At 40.9% G+C, this 18,393-nt stretch overlaps 1 protein-coding gene across 1 annotated transcript; it reads left to right on the top strand.

The window, feature by feature from the left end:
* The first annotated feature begins 159 nt into the window (after positions 1-159).
* LOC134192201 (regulator of nonsense transcripts 1-like) lies at positions 160-18,181 on the top strand. Its single transcript, XM_062660904.1, has 29 exons — positions 160-578; positions 830-919; positions 974-1,141; positions 1,199-1,240; positions 2,784-2,880; positions 2,948-2,989; positions 3,046-3,119; positions 4,606-4,693; positions 4,757-4,841; positions 5,716-5,805; positions 5,865-5,973; positions 6,027-6,146; positions 6,681-6,768; positions 7,117-7,187; positions 7,248-7,323; positions 7,402-7,493; positions 8,025-8,139; positions 8,201-8,344; positions 8,401-8,462; positions 11,728-11,879; positions 12,000-12,274; positions 13,053-13,139; positions 13,209-13,264; positions 14,122-14,164; positions 14,224-14,281; positions 14,841-14,914; positions 15,401-15,491; positions 16,469-16,791; positions 17,760-18,181. The coding sequence occupies exons 1-29, from the start codon at positions 262-264 to the stop codon at positions 17,865-17,867; spliced, it is 3,237 nt and encodes a 1,078-aa protein (XP_062516888.1). The 5' UTR covers positions 160-261; the 3' UTR covers positions 17,868-18,181.
* Positions 18,182-18,393: the final 212 nt, after the last annotated feature.

The following is an 18,393-nucleotide window of genomic DNA, read 5'->3' as shown; positions in this document are numbered from 1 at the left end:
TAAACTTTCATGAGGGTCCAATAATAAATTACTCTCTAGTGCCACCTAGGCAGTGCTAAGAAATAAACTCCCGGATGTCCGGTTTACTGAAAGCGCTCAAGTACAATTCTGTATTACTTCATTTACGATGATAACTACAATTGTAATGTACATATATATTTTGCTTCTCAGAAAAATGGCTAAGCCAGCAATAATCTAATCAAACGAATCATTTAGACGTCATACTGTAGTTGTTATCAACTAGTCGACTTTAGTTACAAAATGACAAGCGTCGTCGAGTCGTACGGCCCGGTGACGGAAAGTTTGACCTTTCTCGATCCAGATGAAGGCGATTTCTGCGCGGACACACAAGGAACAGACTACGAATTCACGGATTTCACGGCGCCGTCGCAAACACAAACTCAGACACTGACTCAAGACATTTCATCCGCTCTTATCGATGGGATAAGTAAGGACGAAGGGAGACAAGAGAGTGGATTGGAAACAATGATGAACGGCGTGAAGGGACTGAATTTTGAGGAGAACGAAGACGAGGAAGGCGCTGAGTACACGAAGGATCTTCCAGAATACGCGTGTCGGTAATAACCGTTTGTGTGTTGCGTTGCTACTCGGTTGGTAATCGGATTGATTTGAGAGGGAAAAGTTTTGCGTCACGTGATCTAATTATTTTGGGACTGCTAACGCACGTTAGCCTGATTTCCTTATGAATTTAGAAGTATATTAATAAACTTATATGGTGTAATTGGTGTAAGCAATAGAACAATAATGTATTGATCTAATGTTAGAAGGTGTTAAATTAATCACAGAGCATTATTACACGTGTTTATAGATATTGTGGCTTTCATGACCCTTCAGCAGTCGTATTCTGCCTTCAGTCGAAGAAATGGTTTTGCAACGGACGTGGCAACACTTCAGGAAGGTTAATTTTTTGCACGTGATTTTTGAGGTGTCAATTGCTATCAATGATTTTTAGCCACATTGTTAATCATTTGGTGCGGTCGAGGGTAAAGGAGGTACAGCTGCACAGGGATGGTCCATTGGGTGACACTATCTTGGAGTGTTACAACTGTGGCTGTCGTAATGTCTTTCTTCTTGGCTATGTGCCGGCGAAAGCAGAGTCTGTTGTCGTGCTGTTGTGCAGGTGAGTGTACAGTTGGCGTGTTGTTTGGTTTGGGTTTAGTTGACGGTTGGGTTGTAGGCAGCCTTGTGCCAGCCAGAATGTCATGAAGGATCAGAACTGGTATGTGACGTGTGTCTATGTGTTTGTCTGTTTGTCATCTGTCTGTCTGTTTTTGTATATGACAGTTTGTCTGTCTGTCTGTCTGTCCATCTGTTTGTGTGAGTGTCTGTCCATTTGTTTGTGTGTTTGTCTGTTCATCTGTCTGTCTGTCTGCCTGTTCATCTGTCTGTTTCTGTTGTTTGTCCATCTGTCTGTCTCTGTCCATCTGTCTGTCTGTTTGTTTGTCTATCTATCTGTTTATTTGTCTGTCTGTCTCTGTTTGTTTGTCTGTCTGTCTCTGTTTCTTTGTCTGTTTGTCCATCTGTCTGTGTGTTTGTCTGTCGGTCTGTTTGTCTGTCTGTCTGTCTGTTTGTCTGTCTGTCTGTTTGTCCATCTGTTTGTCTGTTTGTCCATCTGCCTGTCTATTTGTTTGTCTGTCTATATGTCTGTCTGTCTATCTGTCTGTTTGTCTGTTTGCCCATCTGTCTGTCTGTTTGTCCATCCGTTTGTCTGTCTGTCTCTCCATCTGTCTGTGTTTTTCTGTTTGTTCATCTGTCTGCCTGTCTGTTTTTATATATTATTACTGTTTGTCTGTCTGTTTGTTCATCCGTCTGTCTGCAGGGCTCGAAAAATAGGTCGTCAAGTCGTCATTTGACGAGTTAAATTTAACAACTGATGACTAACGTTCTTGTCTAGGTCGTCAAATGATGACTAGAGCAGACCAACACTAGTTTGTAATGGCTTTCTCGGTATGCAGGCGGATAAGTTTACTGTACTAAAACATACGCCCCTTTGACATTCATATTCGGACGTTTTGGGGTACAATGACATGTATGCGTACTGCCAGCAGCGCGCCATAAGTTGACAAACTGCTCATATCCCGGATAATGAAACTGTGCGTGTAAGAGCCATCTCAGGATTCCGACAAAGTAAAGGCATGAGTTTGTGACCAGGGAGCAGTGGAGACAATGGTAAATCCTGTAGGTCGAAATAGGTAGATATGATTTTAGTAGCAAGAAACGGACAACTTCCGCAATATAATATGTGGAAGAAACCCCCTTGTTTTGACAAAGTGAGATGGTATGTGTTTACTCACTAATTCAATTAGCTATCACTATTGTCTTTCTTGCCTCCGTGAAGATGTTTAGCTCTGTAAATCTAGCACATGGTATCCATTGGCTCAGCGGTAATGTGTGTCGGTTGTATGCTTGCACTGCACTGAATTCTAGAAGGCCATACAAAATGGCGGCATACCACTAAACACCGTGATTGATATCAACATGACGTCCTAGACCAAAAATTTTGTTGGAAACTCGTCAAATGACGACGACTAGTTGGACCGATTTTTCGAGCCCTGTTTTGTTTGTCTGTCTGTCCGTCTGTCTGTCTGCCTCTATATATTACTGTCTGTGTATGTCAGTTTCGTTGCGTTTGTTTTGTTGTCTGTTTGTCTGTCTATGTGTCTGTTCATCCGTCTTCTCTCTAAGCGCGTGTGTTTGTTCAACCAGTCATCTATCTAACTACCTTGTCACTCCTTTCCCTCCTAATTATGAATGTACTGTAGGGATTCTACACAATGGCAACCGCTCATCAGTGATCGCTGCTTTCTACCTTGGCTTGTGAGAATACCAACAGAGCAAGAACAACTGAGAGCTCGACAAGTCTGTACCTCATCATGTGATGGGTTTTCCATGTGTGCATTTTTGTTGTATTATTTTCTATCTGTAGGTCAGTGCTTCACAAATTAATAAGCTGGAAGAACTGTGGAAGGTCTGATATTAGGCTGTTATGGGTGTGCTTGCATGATTGTGTGATTTTGTTTGTAGGAAAATCCAGAGGCTACATTGGAGGATCTTGACAAGCCGGGCATTGATGAGGAACCGCAGCATGTTTTGTTGAGGTATGATTCTTGTGTGTCTGTCTGCCTGCCTGCCTACTTGCCTGCCTGCCTGCCTGCTTGCCTGCTTGCCTGCTTGCCTGCTTGCCTGCTTGCCTGCCTGCCTGCCTGCCTGCCTCACACATTGAAATAGTTGAACTTGTTTATGAAGCACTTTCTTTTAATTATTGAAACATTATGTATTCTAGTGTGTAGAGATGGTGTATCCTAATAGAATAACTTGCCTGCCTGCCTGCCTGCCTGCCTGCCTGCCTGCCTGTCTGTCTGTCTGTCTGTCTGTCAAATAACATGTCTGCCCGTCTGTCTGTCATAAATTCACTTTGAGATGGTGCTAGACTTCGCTCTCTGCAAGGCAAAGGTGCAGGCTCTTGGTTGTCTGCTATTCCAACTTCAGGGAAGCTCGCACTTAAACCCTCCAAATTTCGGTTGGCGGCTTACCTGAGACTTAGACTTCCCTTGCCTGTGTGTGATAATATTCAGACGTGTGACTGTAGACGAGCAACTGGTGACTCAAGCAGATATCATCAGATTACATGCAAAACAGGGGTGGTCCTGTGTGGTCACATGACTCGATCATGTCTGTGTGGTCAGAGTGTGTAAACGATCTCAAAATTCAACACAAGAGCCAAAAGATAGATATGCTACATCTGACAGACGCCCAGACATTGTTGTTTTTGATACTGGTATTGGTTCCAATGTAGAGTTAGATATATCACTTGCTCATTCGTGGAGTTCGGACATATTTCCAACATCAGCCACTATAGAGGGAGCAGCCGCTGCTAGAAGGGAAGGCAGGAAGTTGGCTCGCTATGAGAAAGAAAAACATCCTGGTGGGTTGTTTGTGAGAGTGGTTCCACTAGTCTTGGAACATTTTGGAAGATGGGGCAAGAAGGCAGAGACCTACTTAGATGACTTGTCAAAATGATCAAAGGATGACTTTGGAAAATCAAACAGGGCAGAGTTTAAAGACTATTGGCGTGAAAGAATTGCCATTCAATTGCAACGTTGCAATGCCAATGTACTTCTGAAGAAAATCAGTAACACCTTGTCGGCACAGACCAAGTGCCCAGACTCGTAGATGTTCTATAGAAAAGGGATCATATGATCCCTTTTAACCAATTAGTAGTTAAATCTATATTGTATTTAGTTGTTAGTTGTTTTCTCTTGCTTTCATTGTCATAGGACAAACGTAGTTAGCCATTTGCTATTGTATCCTAATTCAAATAACATGTCTGTCTGTCTGTCTGTCTGTCTGTCTGTCTGTCTGTTTGTTTCTCTGTTTCTCTGTCTGTCTTTCTGTCTGTCTGTCTGTGTGTTTGTCTCTCTGTCTGTCTCTCTGTATCGCTGTCTGTTTGTATTGCTGTCTGTCTGTATTCTCTCTCTCTCTCTCTCTCTCTCTCTCTCTCTCTCTCTCTCTCTCTCTCTCTCTCTCTCTCTCTCTCTCTCTCTCTCGTTTTTAATTTTTAATTTCTCTGTTGTGTTTGTGTAGATATGAAGATGCGTATCAATATCAGAATATCTTTGGCCCATTGGTCAAACTAGAAGCAGACTATGACAAGAAGCTCAAGGAGTCTCAAGTTAACACATCACATTAATACCAAGAAAGAATCATTCTATTTGTTCTTTTCTAATCTATATAGACTCAAGACGGGATTGTAGTGCGGTGGGATATTGGCTTGAATAAGAAAGTGGTCGCTTGCTTCACGATGCCTCCCAGTCAGACAGGTAACTGGTGGTTTGAGTTGGCTGGTTTTCTTGGAAGGAAAGCATTTGATTGACTGTGCTTTTTGAGTGTCTTTTGTGTGTTTGGCTTTATACTGTTTTGTTTATCTTGTTTGTCTGTTTGTCTCTGTATCTTTGTTTGTTAATGTATTTGGTGTATTGGTTTGTTCATTAGTTGGACTGTGTTGACACTGTTGTGTCTGTTTATTGTATTTTGTTTATCTGTTTGTCTTTTGTGTCTTTCTGTCTGTCTGTCTGTATGTCTGTAGTCTGTTTGTCTGTCTGTCTGTTTTTCTGTCTGTTAGTATGTCTGTCTGTTAGTGTGTCTGTCTGTCTGTCTGCCTGTCTGTCTGTTAGTCTGTCTGTCTGTCTGTCTGCCTGTCTGTCTGTTAGTCTGTCTGTTAGTCTGTCTGTCTGTCTGTCTGTCTGTCTGTCACTTTGTCTGTCTGTTACTTTGTCTGTCTGTTACTTTGTCTGTCTGTTACTTTGTCTCTGTTAGTCTGTCTGTCTGTTACTTTGTCTGTCTGTTACTTTGTCTGTTACTTTGTCTGTCTGTTACTTTGTCTGTTACTTTGTCTGTCTGTTACTTTGTCTCTGTTAGTCTGTCTGTCTGTTACTTTGTCTGTCTGTTAGTTTGTCTGTCTGTTACTTTGTCTGTCTGTTACTTTGTCTGTCTGTTACTTTGTCTGTCTGTTAGTTTGTCTCTGTTGCTCTGTCTGTTTGTTAGTCTGTCTGTCTGTCTGTCTATCTGTGTGTTTGTCTGTTTGTCTGTCTGTCTGTTTGTCCATCTGTTTGTTTATCTTTCTCTCTGTTTGTTTCCTTTTCTCTTTTTCATCAGCAAACAACATTCTGTTTATTCCATGTTTCTCTATGTTAGACATGCGTCTCATGGCTGGTGACGAACTCAGGCTTCGTCAGGTAGGAAACCAGTGGAAGGGTGTTGGTCATGTCATCAAAGTCCCAGCAGGTACGAATCTTTCGTCAGCAGTGTCTCACAACATTTAACTTCCGTTTCATCTTATCCAGCATTTGGTGAAGAAATTCGTCTAGAAATGCGGAGCAGTGTGGGAATACCAATGACAAACACACATGGATTTGCTGTAGATTTTGTGTGGAAATCAACATCGTTTGACAGGTTTTTCAGCCTTTTGATGTAAAGACAAAATCTCATGTGCTGTGGCTGACTAGGATGCAGAGTGGAATGAAGACATTTGCAGTGGATGAGACGTCAGTCAGTGGCTACATTTACCACAAGCTGTTGGGACACGAAGTCGAGGAACATCCAATAAAGTGTATTTTGCCAAAGAGGTCTCATGTCAGAATGATTGTTTTGAGCCTTGTGATGTTGAGGGACGTGGGAAGATGTTTATGTTTGTAGTGGTCAAGGGTCTGTTTGATGTTGTGTGTCTGTTCATTTGTAATTTGTTTGTTTGGTGGTCTCTGTCTGTCTCTGTCTGTCTCTTTGTCGATCCGTCTGTCTGTCTGTCTGTCTGTTTGTCTGTCCATATGTCTGTTTGTCTTTCCATATGTCTGTTTGTCTGTCCATCTGTCTGTTTGTCTGTCCATCTGTTTGTCTGTCTGTTTGTCTGTCCATCTGTGTCTGTCTGTCTGCCTATCCACCCATCTCTGTCTCTGTCTGTCCATCTGTCTGTCTGTCCATCTGTCTGCCTGTTTGTTTGTCTGTCCATCTGTCTGTCTGTTTGTCCATACATCTGTCTGTCTGTCTGTTTGTCTGTCTATCTGTCTGTTTGTTTATACATTATCACATTGATACTTTACAGGTCATGAATCTTGTGTAGACAGTTGTCTCGTGTAATGTACTGTGGTTTGTTGCAATGTCAGGTTTTCTGCTCCCAATCTACCGGAGTTGAATCATTCTCAGGTCTACGCTGCCAAGATAGTCTTACAGAGGCCTCTCAGTCTTATCCAGGCAAGCGGATCATTAGTAGTGCATGTTAATGATAAAGAGTTGAACGGACAGACAAGTAAGTGGATAGACAGTCAGATGGATGCACAGACAGATGATTGTGTAGACTGACAGAGGGCTGGGTGCACAGACAGACAGATGGATGAACAGATAGATACTGTGTATTCAAGGTGTGTGCATGTATGTGCGTGTGCATGAACGTGTGTGTGTGTGTGTGTGTGTGTGTGTGTGTGTGTGTATGTGTGCGCGCGCGCATGTGTGTGTGTGTGCCACAGTTGACGCAACTGCTTTTCTATTTCTTCTGTCTTGTATTCAACATCTCTTTACATCTGAATTATTCTTTCCTGCCAGGGACCTCCCGGCACAGGAAAGACCGTCACTTCAGCAACCATCGTGTACCACCTTGCAAGGCAGAAGATGGGGTAACACAATCCATTCTCACACACCAATGCACCATCACATGCAACCTTTCTTGACTGCAGGCAAGTGTTAGTCTGTGCACCGAGCAACATTGCTGTTGACCAACTGACAGAGAAGATCCACAAGACGGGCTTAAAGGTCTGCCTATCTGTCTCTGTTTGTCCTGTGGCAAGGTGGTCGTTGGAGTGACGTGGTTGTGGTTGTTGTGATGTTTAGGTTGTGCGACTGTCAGCTAAAAGTCGAGAAGCTATTGATTCAGAAGTGTCATTTCTGGCCTTGCATAATCAGATCAAGAGCTGCCACGACACGTCAGTGTTGCTGTGTGTGTGTGTGTGTGTGTGTGTGTGTGTGTGTGTGTGCGCGCGCGCGCATGTGTGTGTGGTGTGTGTGTGTGTGTGTGTGTGTGTGTGTGTGTGTGTGTGTGTGTGTGTGTGTGTGTGTTGTCCTTTTGTCTGTTTACTAATTGTGTTTTTTGTCTTACATTTTGTGTTTGTTGGTTGGTTGCTTGTGTGTCTTGTATTTGCTTGTTTTGTTTCACTTTGTTTGTTTATCTGTTTGATTGTTTGTTCTGTTTGCCTGTTTGTTTATTTGTTTGTCTGTTGTTTATCTCTTTGTTTGTTTATCTGTTTGACTGTTTATTTATTTATCTGTTTGTGTATCTGCCAGCGTGTCTATTGTTGTCTCCATATGTCACTCTGGTTGCATGTCATTTGCTTGCTTCATTCCATTTCTCTCTCTGTTTATCTACTTCACCCCAACAATCACATTATCATCACAACTAGAATACACAGAGCAGCAAAGCAATGAATGCAAACTGATCTAACCAACTGACATTTTAGATACCCGGAACTCATCAAACTTCAACAGCTGAAAGACGAGCAAGGCGAGCTATCGTCGTCCGATGAGAAACGCTACAAATCATTAAAACGGCAATGCGAACGCGAACTTCTATCAGTACACACAATCACCATGTACCAGTCGTCTTGTAACTGTTATGTGTGTTGTGTATGTCTAGAATGCTGATGTAATTTGTTGTACTTGTGTGGGTGCTGGTGATCCCCGGTTGGCAAAATTTAAATTTCGAATGGTTCTTATTGACGAGGCTACACAAGCCACTGAGCCTGAGTGTATGATTCCTATTGTAATGGGACCAAAACAGGTGAGTGAGTTGGGGTGGTGTTAACATGTTGGTGTTTGATTGGCTGTGTGTGGCAGGTGATTTTGGTTGGAGATCATTGTCAATTGGGACCTGTTGTGATGTGCAAGAAGGCGGCAAAGTAAGGTGTTGTGTAGCTGAGTTGTAGGTGAATGTCTTGTTGGTCTGTCTGTCTGTCTGTCTGTCTGTCTGTCTGTTGTTCTGTCTGTTTGTCTGTCCCAAATTCATGCTCATGTCCAACAAATGTATGGAATCACAGGTCCGTTTCTGTACTTCAATGGTAAATCTGTGTCAGTTATTCCCTGACCCCTTAGGTCCATTCCTATTTGCTTGCAGTGATTTTCCTAACCCCCTTCAAACATGCGACCTCATCTTGCACATATTTGGCCTGCCCCTAAAATGGCGTGGCCTAATGTGGTACAGTAGTAAACGTTTTCTATGGTGAATGTAATCGTAATGTGTATATATCAAGCAAACTTGTAGACAGGTTTCATTATTAAACCAAAATTCAAACAAAGGTCTATACTAATAATAACACTTTGTGACTGCTCATCATGTTATAATATAGTCATACAACTTACGCCTAGATATTGTTGGTGTCCAAGTATTACAGGCAAATACTTTCTGTAGTCTATATCAAACAAACATGTGGGAATGTTTTACTAGTTTAATATAATTATTAACCAACTTGTGCAAACAAAGTTTTAATGACAGTCTGTAATTATGTTTATCATGTTATGTGGCAGTGAGTGCCTATAACACTTTGCGCCCAGTGTGCTGTCCAAGTAACCTTCTAGCTTTGTGCTCTTTCCACTTGCAAAATGCACGCTCAAAATTAAACTGATACATAGGTGGTCCTTCTAGTAAAATGTGCATCAAGCAGTCAATTTTCTCTTCAGACAAACGGTTCAGTAGTTTTGTCATAATAGGATTGCTGACAAGAGAATCCTCTTTCACAACCAGCAGTTGTTACTAGTATGACAAGTACATCTGTCAACAGTTACTCGAGCAAGCGCTAGACGCAAAGTCAGTTTAGCAGTACGTAGACAGAACAGGCCTGCTAGTAACCCACAGAGTCTACCCATAAGGAAATGATAATGGGTTAGGAGATAGAAGTCACACCAGGTGTGCTCATTAGAGGTTGTACATATTACATCATTTAATTTAAATGGTTCCAGTTGCTTTCTGTGTACCTCTTACAAGGGAGTTGGATAATGTTCATAGCTCCACCCCTTGGATCTGAATCCTTTGTTTCCTTTGTAGGAAGGGCTTAGTTAACCTAATAAACGAAAATGCCAGGCTCTGCTATACCAAGATCATCGGGAAGGTCCAAAAGGCAGCAGAAATATTGCATATTTTGAAGTTCAACCGTATGGGGAATAGTCTAAACCTGCTGGTGTAATGGGTTTTAGTAGACAAGAATGCACTTAATAGGATGCGTCCCCTTGTCTGAAATCTGCATCCCAACCTCCTCAAATGCGTCCCAGGACGCATCAAATGTATTGTAGGAAAATCACTGGCTTTGTCTATACACCCAGTTATCAATAGGCTTCAAAAGAAGCACGGCAATTTAACTATTTTGGCTTACTTGGATGACGTCCTTGTGGTTGGCTATAGTCAACAGTATGAGTCGGTGCTAACTGACCTACGGAAAGAGTTTCAAGCAATCAACCTGAAAATTTGATAGAAAGTGTGAAATATATTTGCCATCAGCCAAAGAGAATAATGTAAACAGATTCTCAGTTCCCATAGTATCGTCTGGTGTTGATATCTTTGGGGAGCCTATTGGCAATGATTCTTATGTCCAGTCTAGATGTAGCAAATCAGCGGCTGCAGGTGAAGGCCTTTATTCTCAACTGCTCAATTTGAATGATCCTCAAAGTGCACTTCTCTTACTGCCGTACTGTCATGTGCCTACACTGAATCATTTAGCAAGGTGTGTGCCTCCTCCAGTTTTACACCAAGCTTCTCACATTCATGATCAGCTATCAAGAGATACTTTTGCAGCAATATTGGGGTTGAGTGCACTTGACGAGCTGACATGGAAGCAAGCATCTGTTAAGATCAAGTTGGGAGGTTTTGGTATTACAAACTTGACACTAATCTCTGCTGCTACTTTTGTGGGTTCGTGGTGCTATTCAATGAGCACGATTCCTCAAAGATTTCCATCTAGAATAGATCTATGTGACAGCCTCAACTGTGCGAGTCCGCCTCCTTTCTATCAGCATCATTGCAAGGCAATAGCAAGCCTTCCTTCCATCTTAGGATCAGATGGAGAGACACTCATACCTCAGTCTTTGTCTCGGCTTATGGCGAATCCAGTAAAACTCCAAAATCGCCTGAGCTTGGACATAGCTGAAGGGAATGCAGCAGCATGTGTTATGCAAGCATCCTCTGTCAAACATGTTGCTAGGATAAGGTCATGTCAGGGACGTGGAGCAGGATCATGTCTTCAAGCTATTCCTTCAGCACCAAGATTTGTTCTAGAGTCCTCAGAATTTCGTGTGGCAGCATTTTTTAGACTTGGTATGCCATTACAATATTCCCAGATCGTTACCAAGTGTGATTGTGGTAGAAGCCTTGATGAACATGGTTATCATCTATTGACCTGCAAGTTTGGCAGTGGCCCAGTATGGCAACACAATACAATCGTGTCAACTTGGGCTAAATGTTTAGACGAGTTAAACATTCCTCATCAAGTTGAGCCAAGAAATAGGTTACTGACTCCGAGAACAGGCCAGATATAATAACATATGATCCCACTGGACACTTGACAAAAGACCTGGACATTTCACTTGCTCATCCACATTCTTGTGACACCCTACAATCAGCTGCCAAAATATCAGGTTGTGCAGCTGAGTTGAGAGAAAACGCAAAATGACAAATATGATCAGCAGCAGTCTATAGCAGGATCTGATACAACATGTATTCCACTGGTTTTTGAACACTTTGGCTTTTGGGGCCCTATGGCTGAAGACTATCTCAATAAGATCTCCAAAATTTCAAAAGATGCAAATGGAAAAAGCAGCGAAACAGACTTTAGAGATAGATGGAGAAAGCAACTGTCTGTAGTTGTACAGTCTTGCAACTCTCGTGTGATTTTTTATAAGTTGTCAAAGTTGTCTAAGTGCAATTTTGATGATTTTCTGTATAATAAAGACGTTCAACATTTTGTTCATTGCCTGTTATTGTTATGCATACGTAAGTTAGCGATTGTTATTGGTAGACTAAGAGTTCAAATATAACAATCTGTCTGTCTGTCTGTCTGTCTGTTTGTCTGTGTTTCGTCTGTGTACTTGTTTGTTTTAGTTGCTCTTCTAATATGTTTTGTGTGAATTATCATTGGACATCATGATGTGTTGATTGAGTTTGTGTGTTTGTTGCAGTGCTGGTTTATGCCAGTCATTGTTTGAGCGTCTTGTTGTCTTGGGCATTCACCCACTTCGTCTTCAAGTTCAATATCGTATGCATCCTTCACTCAGTGAATTTTCATCAAATCTATTTTATGACGGAGAACTTCAGAATGGCGTAACACAAGGTAATGGTTGTTTACTAGCAAGATGCATTCTTTCAATAACATAGCCTAAAGTATTGAGATATACATTTTTTCTAATCTAATTAATTAATGTTAATTAAGTTGTGTTGATGTTGTTCATAGCTGATCGGCTGCGAACTGAAGGCGACTTGCCATGGCCGACTCCTGAGCATCCCATGTTTTTCTGGTCCACCAGTGGACAGGAAGAAATATCTACATCAGGGACGTCGTACTTGAACAGAGCTGAAGCAGCAAATGTTGAGAAAATTATCACACGATTTCTGAAGTGTGGCATTAGCCCAGCACAAATAGGCATCATCACACCGTATGAAGGACAACGGTCCTATGTTGTTCAATACATGCAATTTAATGGACAGCTGAACTCAAAACTTTATCAGGTGTGTGTCATCTCTTATTGCTCTTTTTCCGTTTGTTTGTTTGTCTGTTTTGTCTGTTTTTTGTCTGTCTGTGTCTCTATTTGTTTGTTTGTTTGTCTGTCTGTCTGTCTGTCTGTGTGTAGTTTGTTTGTTTGTTTGTCTGCTTGTTTGTGTGTCTGTCTGTCTGTCTGTTTGTTGTCTATTGGTTTGTCGGTTTGTCTCTGTTTGTTTGTGGTTTGTTGTTTGTTTGTTGTTTGTCTGTCTGTTTGTCTGTTTGTTTGTTTGTCTGTCTCTCTGTCTGTCTGTTCGTTTGCCTGTCTGTCTGTTTGTCTGTCTGTCTGTCTGTCTGTCTGTCTATTTGTTTGTCTATTTGTCTGTCTGTTTGTCTGTCTATTTGTCTGTCTGTTTGTTTGTCTGTTTGTTTGTCTGTTTTGTTTGTCTGTCCATACATGTATTGAATAAATCAATGCTATTACAGGCTATTGGCTGTCTGTCTGTTTGTCTGTCTGTCTGTCTGTCTGTTTGTTTGCCTGTCTCTGTCGGTTTGTTTGTTTGTTTGTCTGTCTGTTCGTTTGCCTGTCTGTCTGTTTGTCTGTCTGTCTGTTTGTCTGTTTGTTTGTCTGTCTATACATGTATTGAATAAATCAATGCTATTACAGGCTATTTGCTGTCTGTCTGTCTGTCTGTCTGTCTGTTTGTTTTTATGTTTCTTTAATATCTTTTTTCTCTGTTAGCCATTAATTGAACATAAGCTTAATAAAGTTATGCTTCTTTCTTCTAATTAATTTGTCATTATTAGGATGTCGAAGTCGCAAGTGTTGATGCATTTCAAGGTCGAGAGAAAGACTATATTATTCTAAGTTGTGTTCGATCTAATGAGCATCAGGTTTACTCATGCATCATCCTACTGTCTGTCTTCTATGTCAGTGGATATTACTCTTACTTTTATTTCTAGGGCATTGGATTCTTAAACGATCCAAGACGTCTTAATGTTGCTCTAACACGAGCCAAGTAAGCATTCCTTCCATGACCAGTTGGTGTTCATACTGCATTACATGAACATGAATCACTTCGATGTACAGTTAGTTGGATGTCAGTTATCCGAACACTTTGGGACCTGACCCTGTCATAACTCTAAATACTTGGATATCTGATGGTAATTAACTCTCCTGGTGCACAAACAGGTGTCCTTGGGCCTCTGCGGCTGCCCATGCACACTCATTTAACCTAATCCAAGTATACTGAACAACAATTGCACAAACACCCAAACTTGACTGCACTCTCAGGTAATAATGAGAAAGTAGTTTACCATATACTGTACACTCAAACGTTATGGGACCAGTTGCTGTCCGGATTTCAGAAATGTCTGGAAGATAGAGATAGCTAACGCACGTTATATCCTGGGAATCCCAGACCATTTTATGTAAGGTTTGGTGAACGTCATACCAGGTCTGCATACAGTATGCATGTACAGTACACACTTGTACTACACACGGTACATGTCTACTTTGTACTACAGTTACATACGTTACATACGCCTTCTCCTACGCACTGGCACGTGATAGTCAAGACAGGCTTGAGAATTAAGTGTTTATATGGGAGTTCCTTGCCAAAGTGCTTACCCTCGGAGTCCGAAGACCTGATATGCGCTGGGTAAAAGTGTCCGGTCTAGGGAGGTTTGAGTGTACTAACTTGACATTCACCTTGTTGCACATACATATAACAGTTTATAGCGCATACTTTTAGAGGGCGTCCAAGGCACTCGGCGTTTGGTTAAACTGACATTCGGATAACCGGCGCTTGGATAACTGACATCTAACTGTATATTTAATGTCTGCTATCATGTCTAACTTAGCACTTTGTTGTAGGTATGGCATCACTATTGTTGGGAATCCTAAAGTTTTGTCGAAGGTTACATGTTGTGCTTGGCTGTTATATTTGTTGTATGTTATGTTTTATTTTGGTGGCAGCAAGAACTATGGCAGCATCTTCTTGTGCACTATCAGCAGTGCCATTGCTTGGTGGAAGGTAGGTATCACACTACACTGTGCGTGCAGATGCGTGTGTGCATGTGTGTGTCACTGTGTGTGTGTGTGTGTGTGTGTGTGTGTGTGTGTGTGTGTGTGTGTTTATGTTTGTGTGTTTGTCACTGTGTGTGTGCATGTGTGTGTGTGCGTGCGTGTGTGTGTTTGTGTCACTGTGTGTGTGTGAGTGTGTGTGTACGTGTGTGTGAGTGTGTGTGTGTGTGTGTGTTTATGTTTGTGTGTGTTTATGTTTGTGTGTTTGTCACTGTGTGTGTGTGTGTGTGTGTGTGTTTGTGTCACTGTGTGTAAGTGTGTGTGTGTGTGTGTGTGTGTGTGTGAGAGAGAGAGAGAGAGAGAGAAGCAAAGCCATAAATGAGTTTGGTCGTGTTGACCACTCACTCCACCGTGTGTGTGTGTGTGTGTGTGTGTGTGTGTGTGTGTGTGTGTATGTGTGTATGTGTGTGTGTGAGAGAGCAGAATAGACAAATCTACCGACGCAAATGTACAGTGACATTTCAGTTCTTTTGTCATTTCCTTTCTGTCATTCGTGTGTGTTTTCTCAGGTCCACTCAACAACTTAAAAGAGAACACAATGAAGTTTCCAAAGCCACGCAAGATGATTAATCGACACAATCCAGTAAGTGTCAGTAAACATTCGCAACTCGCTCATCTGGAATTATTTTTCTTGGAATGTTGGTCCAGTACATGATTTTAAGCAAATTGATTGGTAAAAGTTTTAAGGGATCAATGTGAATATGGAAAGTATAACTAGTTTGTTTAAATTGAAATAAAATAAAATAAAATACTGTACTAAAAGTGACATAGTTAATATTAATTAATTAATTATAAATTGAAATAAAATACTTTACTAAAAAGTATCATAGTTAATATTAATTAATTATATGTAAATAATTGAGTACACGTACTGTAGCACTAAATTTGTTGTGAATAAAGATGATATTGATAGTAGTGTAGGATGGGACGGAGTGTGTAAGGTTTGTGTCTCTTCTCAGAGAAAGATATCTTTTATTGTAGACACAAAACGAATTTTTAAAATTTTTTACAATACTACGTGTTCTGGTGATCACATTAACTCTTGTTATGTATCAATTTAACTATACAGGGAGCCAGCTTTATGACTCGTGGTATGTTTGGTGCATACGAGTTTATGTCCGGTCGTCGCTATGATGCACCCAGAGAGAGCATGGATACAAGTATGGCTTGTTGTTGTGTTTTACCCTGAATTGTTGGCTTGATGATAAGAGTGAGGTTGCCTGTTTGCTTCTGTGTTTGTTTGTTGTATCTGTTTGTGTGTTTGTTTGTTGTACCTGTTTGTGTTTGTTTGTTGTTTGCCTGTTTGTGTGTTTGTTTGTTGTTTGCCTGTTTGTGTGTTTGTTGTTTGCCTGTTTGTGTGTTTGTTTGTTGTTTGCCTGTTTGTGTGTTTGTTTGTTGTTTGCCTGTTTGTGTGTTTGTTTGTTGTTTGCCTGTTTGTTTCTTTGTTGTTTACCTGTTTGTGTGTTTACCTGTTGTTTACCTGTTGTGTGCTTGTGTGTTGTTTGCCCGTTTGTTTGTTGTTTGCCTGTTTGTGTGTTTGTTTGTTGTTTGCCTGTTTGTTTGTTGTTTGTTTGTTGTTTACCTGTTTGTGTTTGTTTGTTGTTTACCTGTGTGTGCTTGTGTATTATATGCCCGTTTGTGTTTGTTTGTTGTTTGCTTGTTTGTTTGTTTGTTTGTTGTTTACCTGTTTGTGTTTGTTTGTTGTTTGCCTGTTTGTGTTTGTTTGTTGTTTACCTGTTGTGTGCTTGTGTGTTGTTTGCCCATTTATGTTTGTTTGTTGTTTACCTGTTGTATGTTTGTGTGTTGTTTGCTCGTTTGTGTTTGTTGTTTGCTTGTTTGTGTGCTTGTGTGTTGTTTGTCTGTTTGTCTGTGTTTGTTGTTTACCCATTTGTGTTTGTCTGCCTATTTGTGTGTTTGTTTGTTGTGTACATGTTTGTTTGTTGTTTACGTGTTTGCTTTCTAATCCATCCACTCGTCATCAAACATTCATTTCTCTGTTTTTTGTCTATTTCTTCGTCTCTGTTGACATCGTTGGATTTCACTAAGCCACGACTATCTGTCCTCGTTTCTTTGAATTGTATTAATTGATAAACTTCAAATATAAATTTATTGCATTTCACTCTTGAATGTGTGTTAGTGTATCGCGAGAGTTACTACCACACTCATGATCATATGAGTTACATTGGAGCCGATCGGACAGCAGCAGCAGCTGCAGCTGGTCTCAATGTTCCTGTTGGTATGTTTATTCCAGCGCCGCCTCAAGCTGCTCAACAGTTTCTGGGTCAGTCGATGGGCAGACCCGCACTGAGTGGACTGCCTGGTGTGGCATACTCTCAGCACATGCCTGTTGTGAATGCCAGTCAGGACATGTCACAGCCGTACTCACAGCCGTTAGTGCCGGGTGGTTTGAGTCAGCCGTCTCAGTTGACTCAGCCTCTTTCACAGCCAGATTTGTCGCAGGTTGGTGATGTACCTGGATTGTGTACTTTCTGATGTCATGATATTTACGACTGCTACTTGCTGTGTTTGCTTGTCTAGCTCCTGTATCTGTTTGTTGTTTGCCTGTCTTTCTGTTAGTTTGTTTGTTTGTCTGTTAGTTTGTTTGTGTGGTTGTTTGTGTGGTTGTTTGTTTGCCTGTTTGTATGTCTATTTGTTTATCTGTCTGTTTATGTGTATCTGTTTTGTTTGTCTGTTTGTTTGTCTGTCTGTTTGTTTATCTGTCTGTTTATTTGTCTGTCTGTTTGTTTGTTTTGTTTGTTTGTTTGTTTTGTTTGTTTGTCTGTTTGTCTGTCTGTCTGTTTGTCTGTCTGTTTGTGTATCTGTCTGTTTATTGTCTGTCTGGTTTTTGTTTGTTTTTCTTTGTTTGTCTGTTTGTTTATTTGTTTGTTTTGTTTGTTTGTTTTGTTTGTCTGTTTGTTTGTCTGTCTGTTTTGTTTGTTTATGTGTCTGTTTATTTGTTTGTCATTTTGTTTGTTTATTTTGTTTGTCTGTTTGTGTGTCTGTCTGTCTGTCTGTCTGTCTGTCTATCTTTTTGTCTTTCTGTTTGTTTGTCTGTCTGTTTGTCTGTCTCTGTGTTTGTTTATCTGTTTGTTTGTTTGTCTGTCTGTCTGTTTGTCTGTCTGTGTGTTTGTTTATCTGTCTGTCTGTCTGTCTGTCTGTCTGTCTGTCTGTTTCTTTGTTACCTGTCTGTTTGTATGTCTGTCTTTGTCTGTCTGTTTGTCTGTCTGTCTGTGTGTCTGTCTGTTTGTTTGTCTATTTGTTTGTCTGTCTGTTTATCTATTTGTTTGTCTGTCTGTTTATATGCCTCACTGTTTCTCGTTCTATTCTGTATTTTACTTTGTCTTTGGTATGATTATTGTCTATTTCTCTATTTGTTTGTTTGCATACTCACGATTGTGCTTCACTTTTTTGCTTTCTTACATCCTTAGGACTACATGGATGAATTCAAATCACAGCCAGACATGCTATCTCAAGACTCCGAATATCACAGTGGACAAACCTCCCAAGATTCAGTCCATGCCCTCTACTCCAGATAGTTCATTGAAAATCAACACGAAGATAGCAGGCATAGAAGAGGGAGAGAGAAAGAGAGACAACAACAGAACTGAAGAGTCACTATGACCTGCTGTCTGAAGGAAATGATCAATGATGATGTTTGGAGTTATGGGAACCTGATTGGCATTGCTGGACTGCTGAGAGTATGGATTCAGAGGACAGGCTCTTTGCTCATTTATTCACATCCGAGGTTCACAGTGTGGTTATGGCTTTAAGATATATTGTAGGTCTGTCTTGCCGCTTTTCTTGTAATGCGAACATCACTTCGGAAATATAACAACTTGATGTTTACTGACATCTGTTGTGGAATATTTATTTCACTAATTGCCTTGTCACTCGCTTTCTTAATTGAACCTTGATGTATATCTCTATTTCTGTCTGTCTGGCTGTCTGTCTGTTTGTTTGTCTGTCTGTCTGTTTGTCTGTCTGTTTGTCTGTCTGTTTGTCTGTCTGTCTGTTTGTCTGTCTGTTTGTCTGTCTGTCTGTTTGTCTGTCTGTTTGTCTGTC

This window comes from Corticium candelabrum, chromosome 16 (assembly GCF_963422355.1).
Source record: "Corticium candelabrum chromosome 16, ooCorCand1.1, whole genome shotgun sequence".
NCBI lineage: Eukaryota > Metazoa > Porifera > Homoscleromorpha > Homosclerophorida > Plakinidae > Corticium > Corticium candelabrum.
Note: the sequence above shows the minus strand (reverse complement) of the source record. Positions and strands in the feature narration are given on the sequence as shown.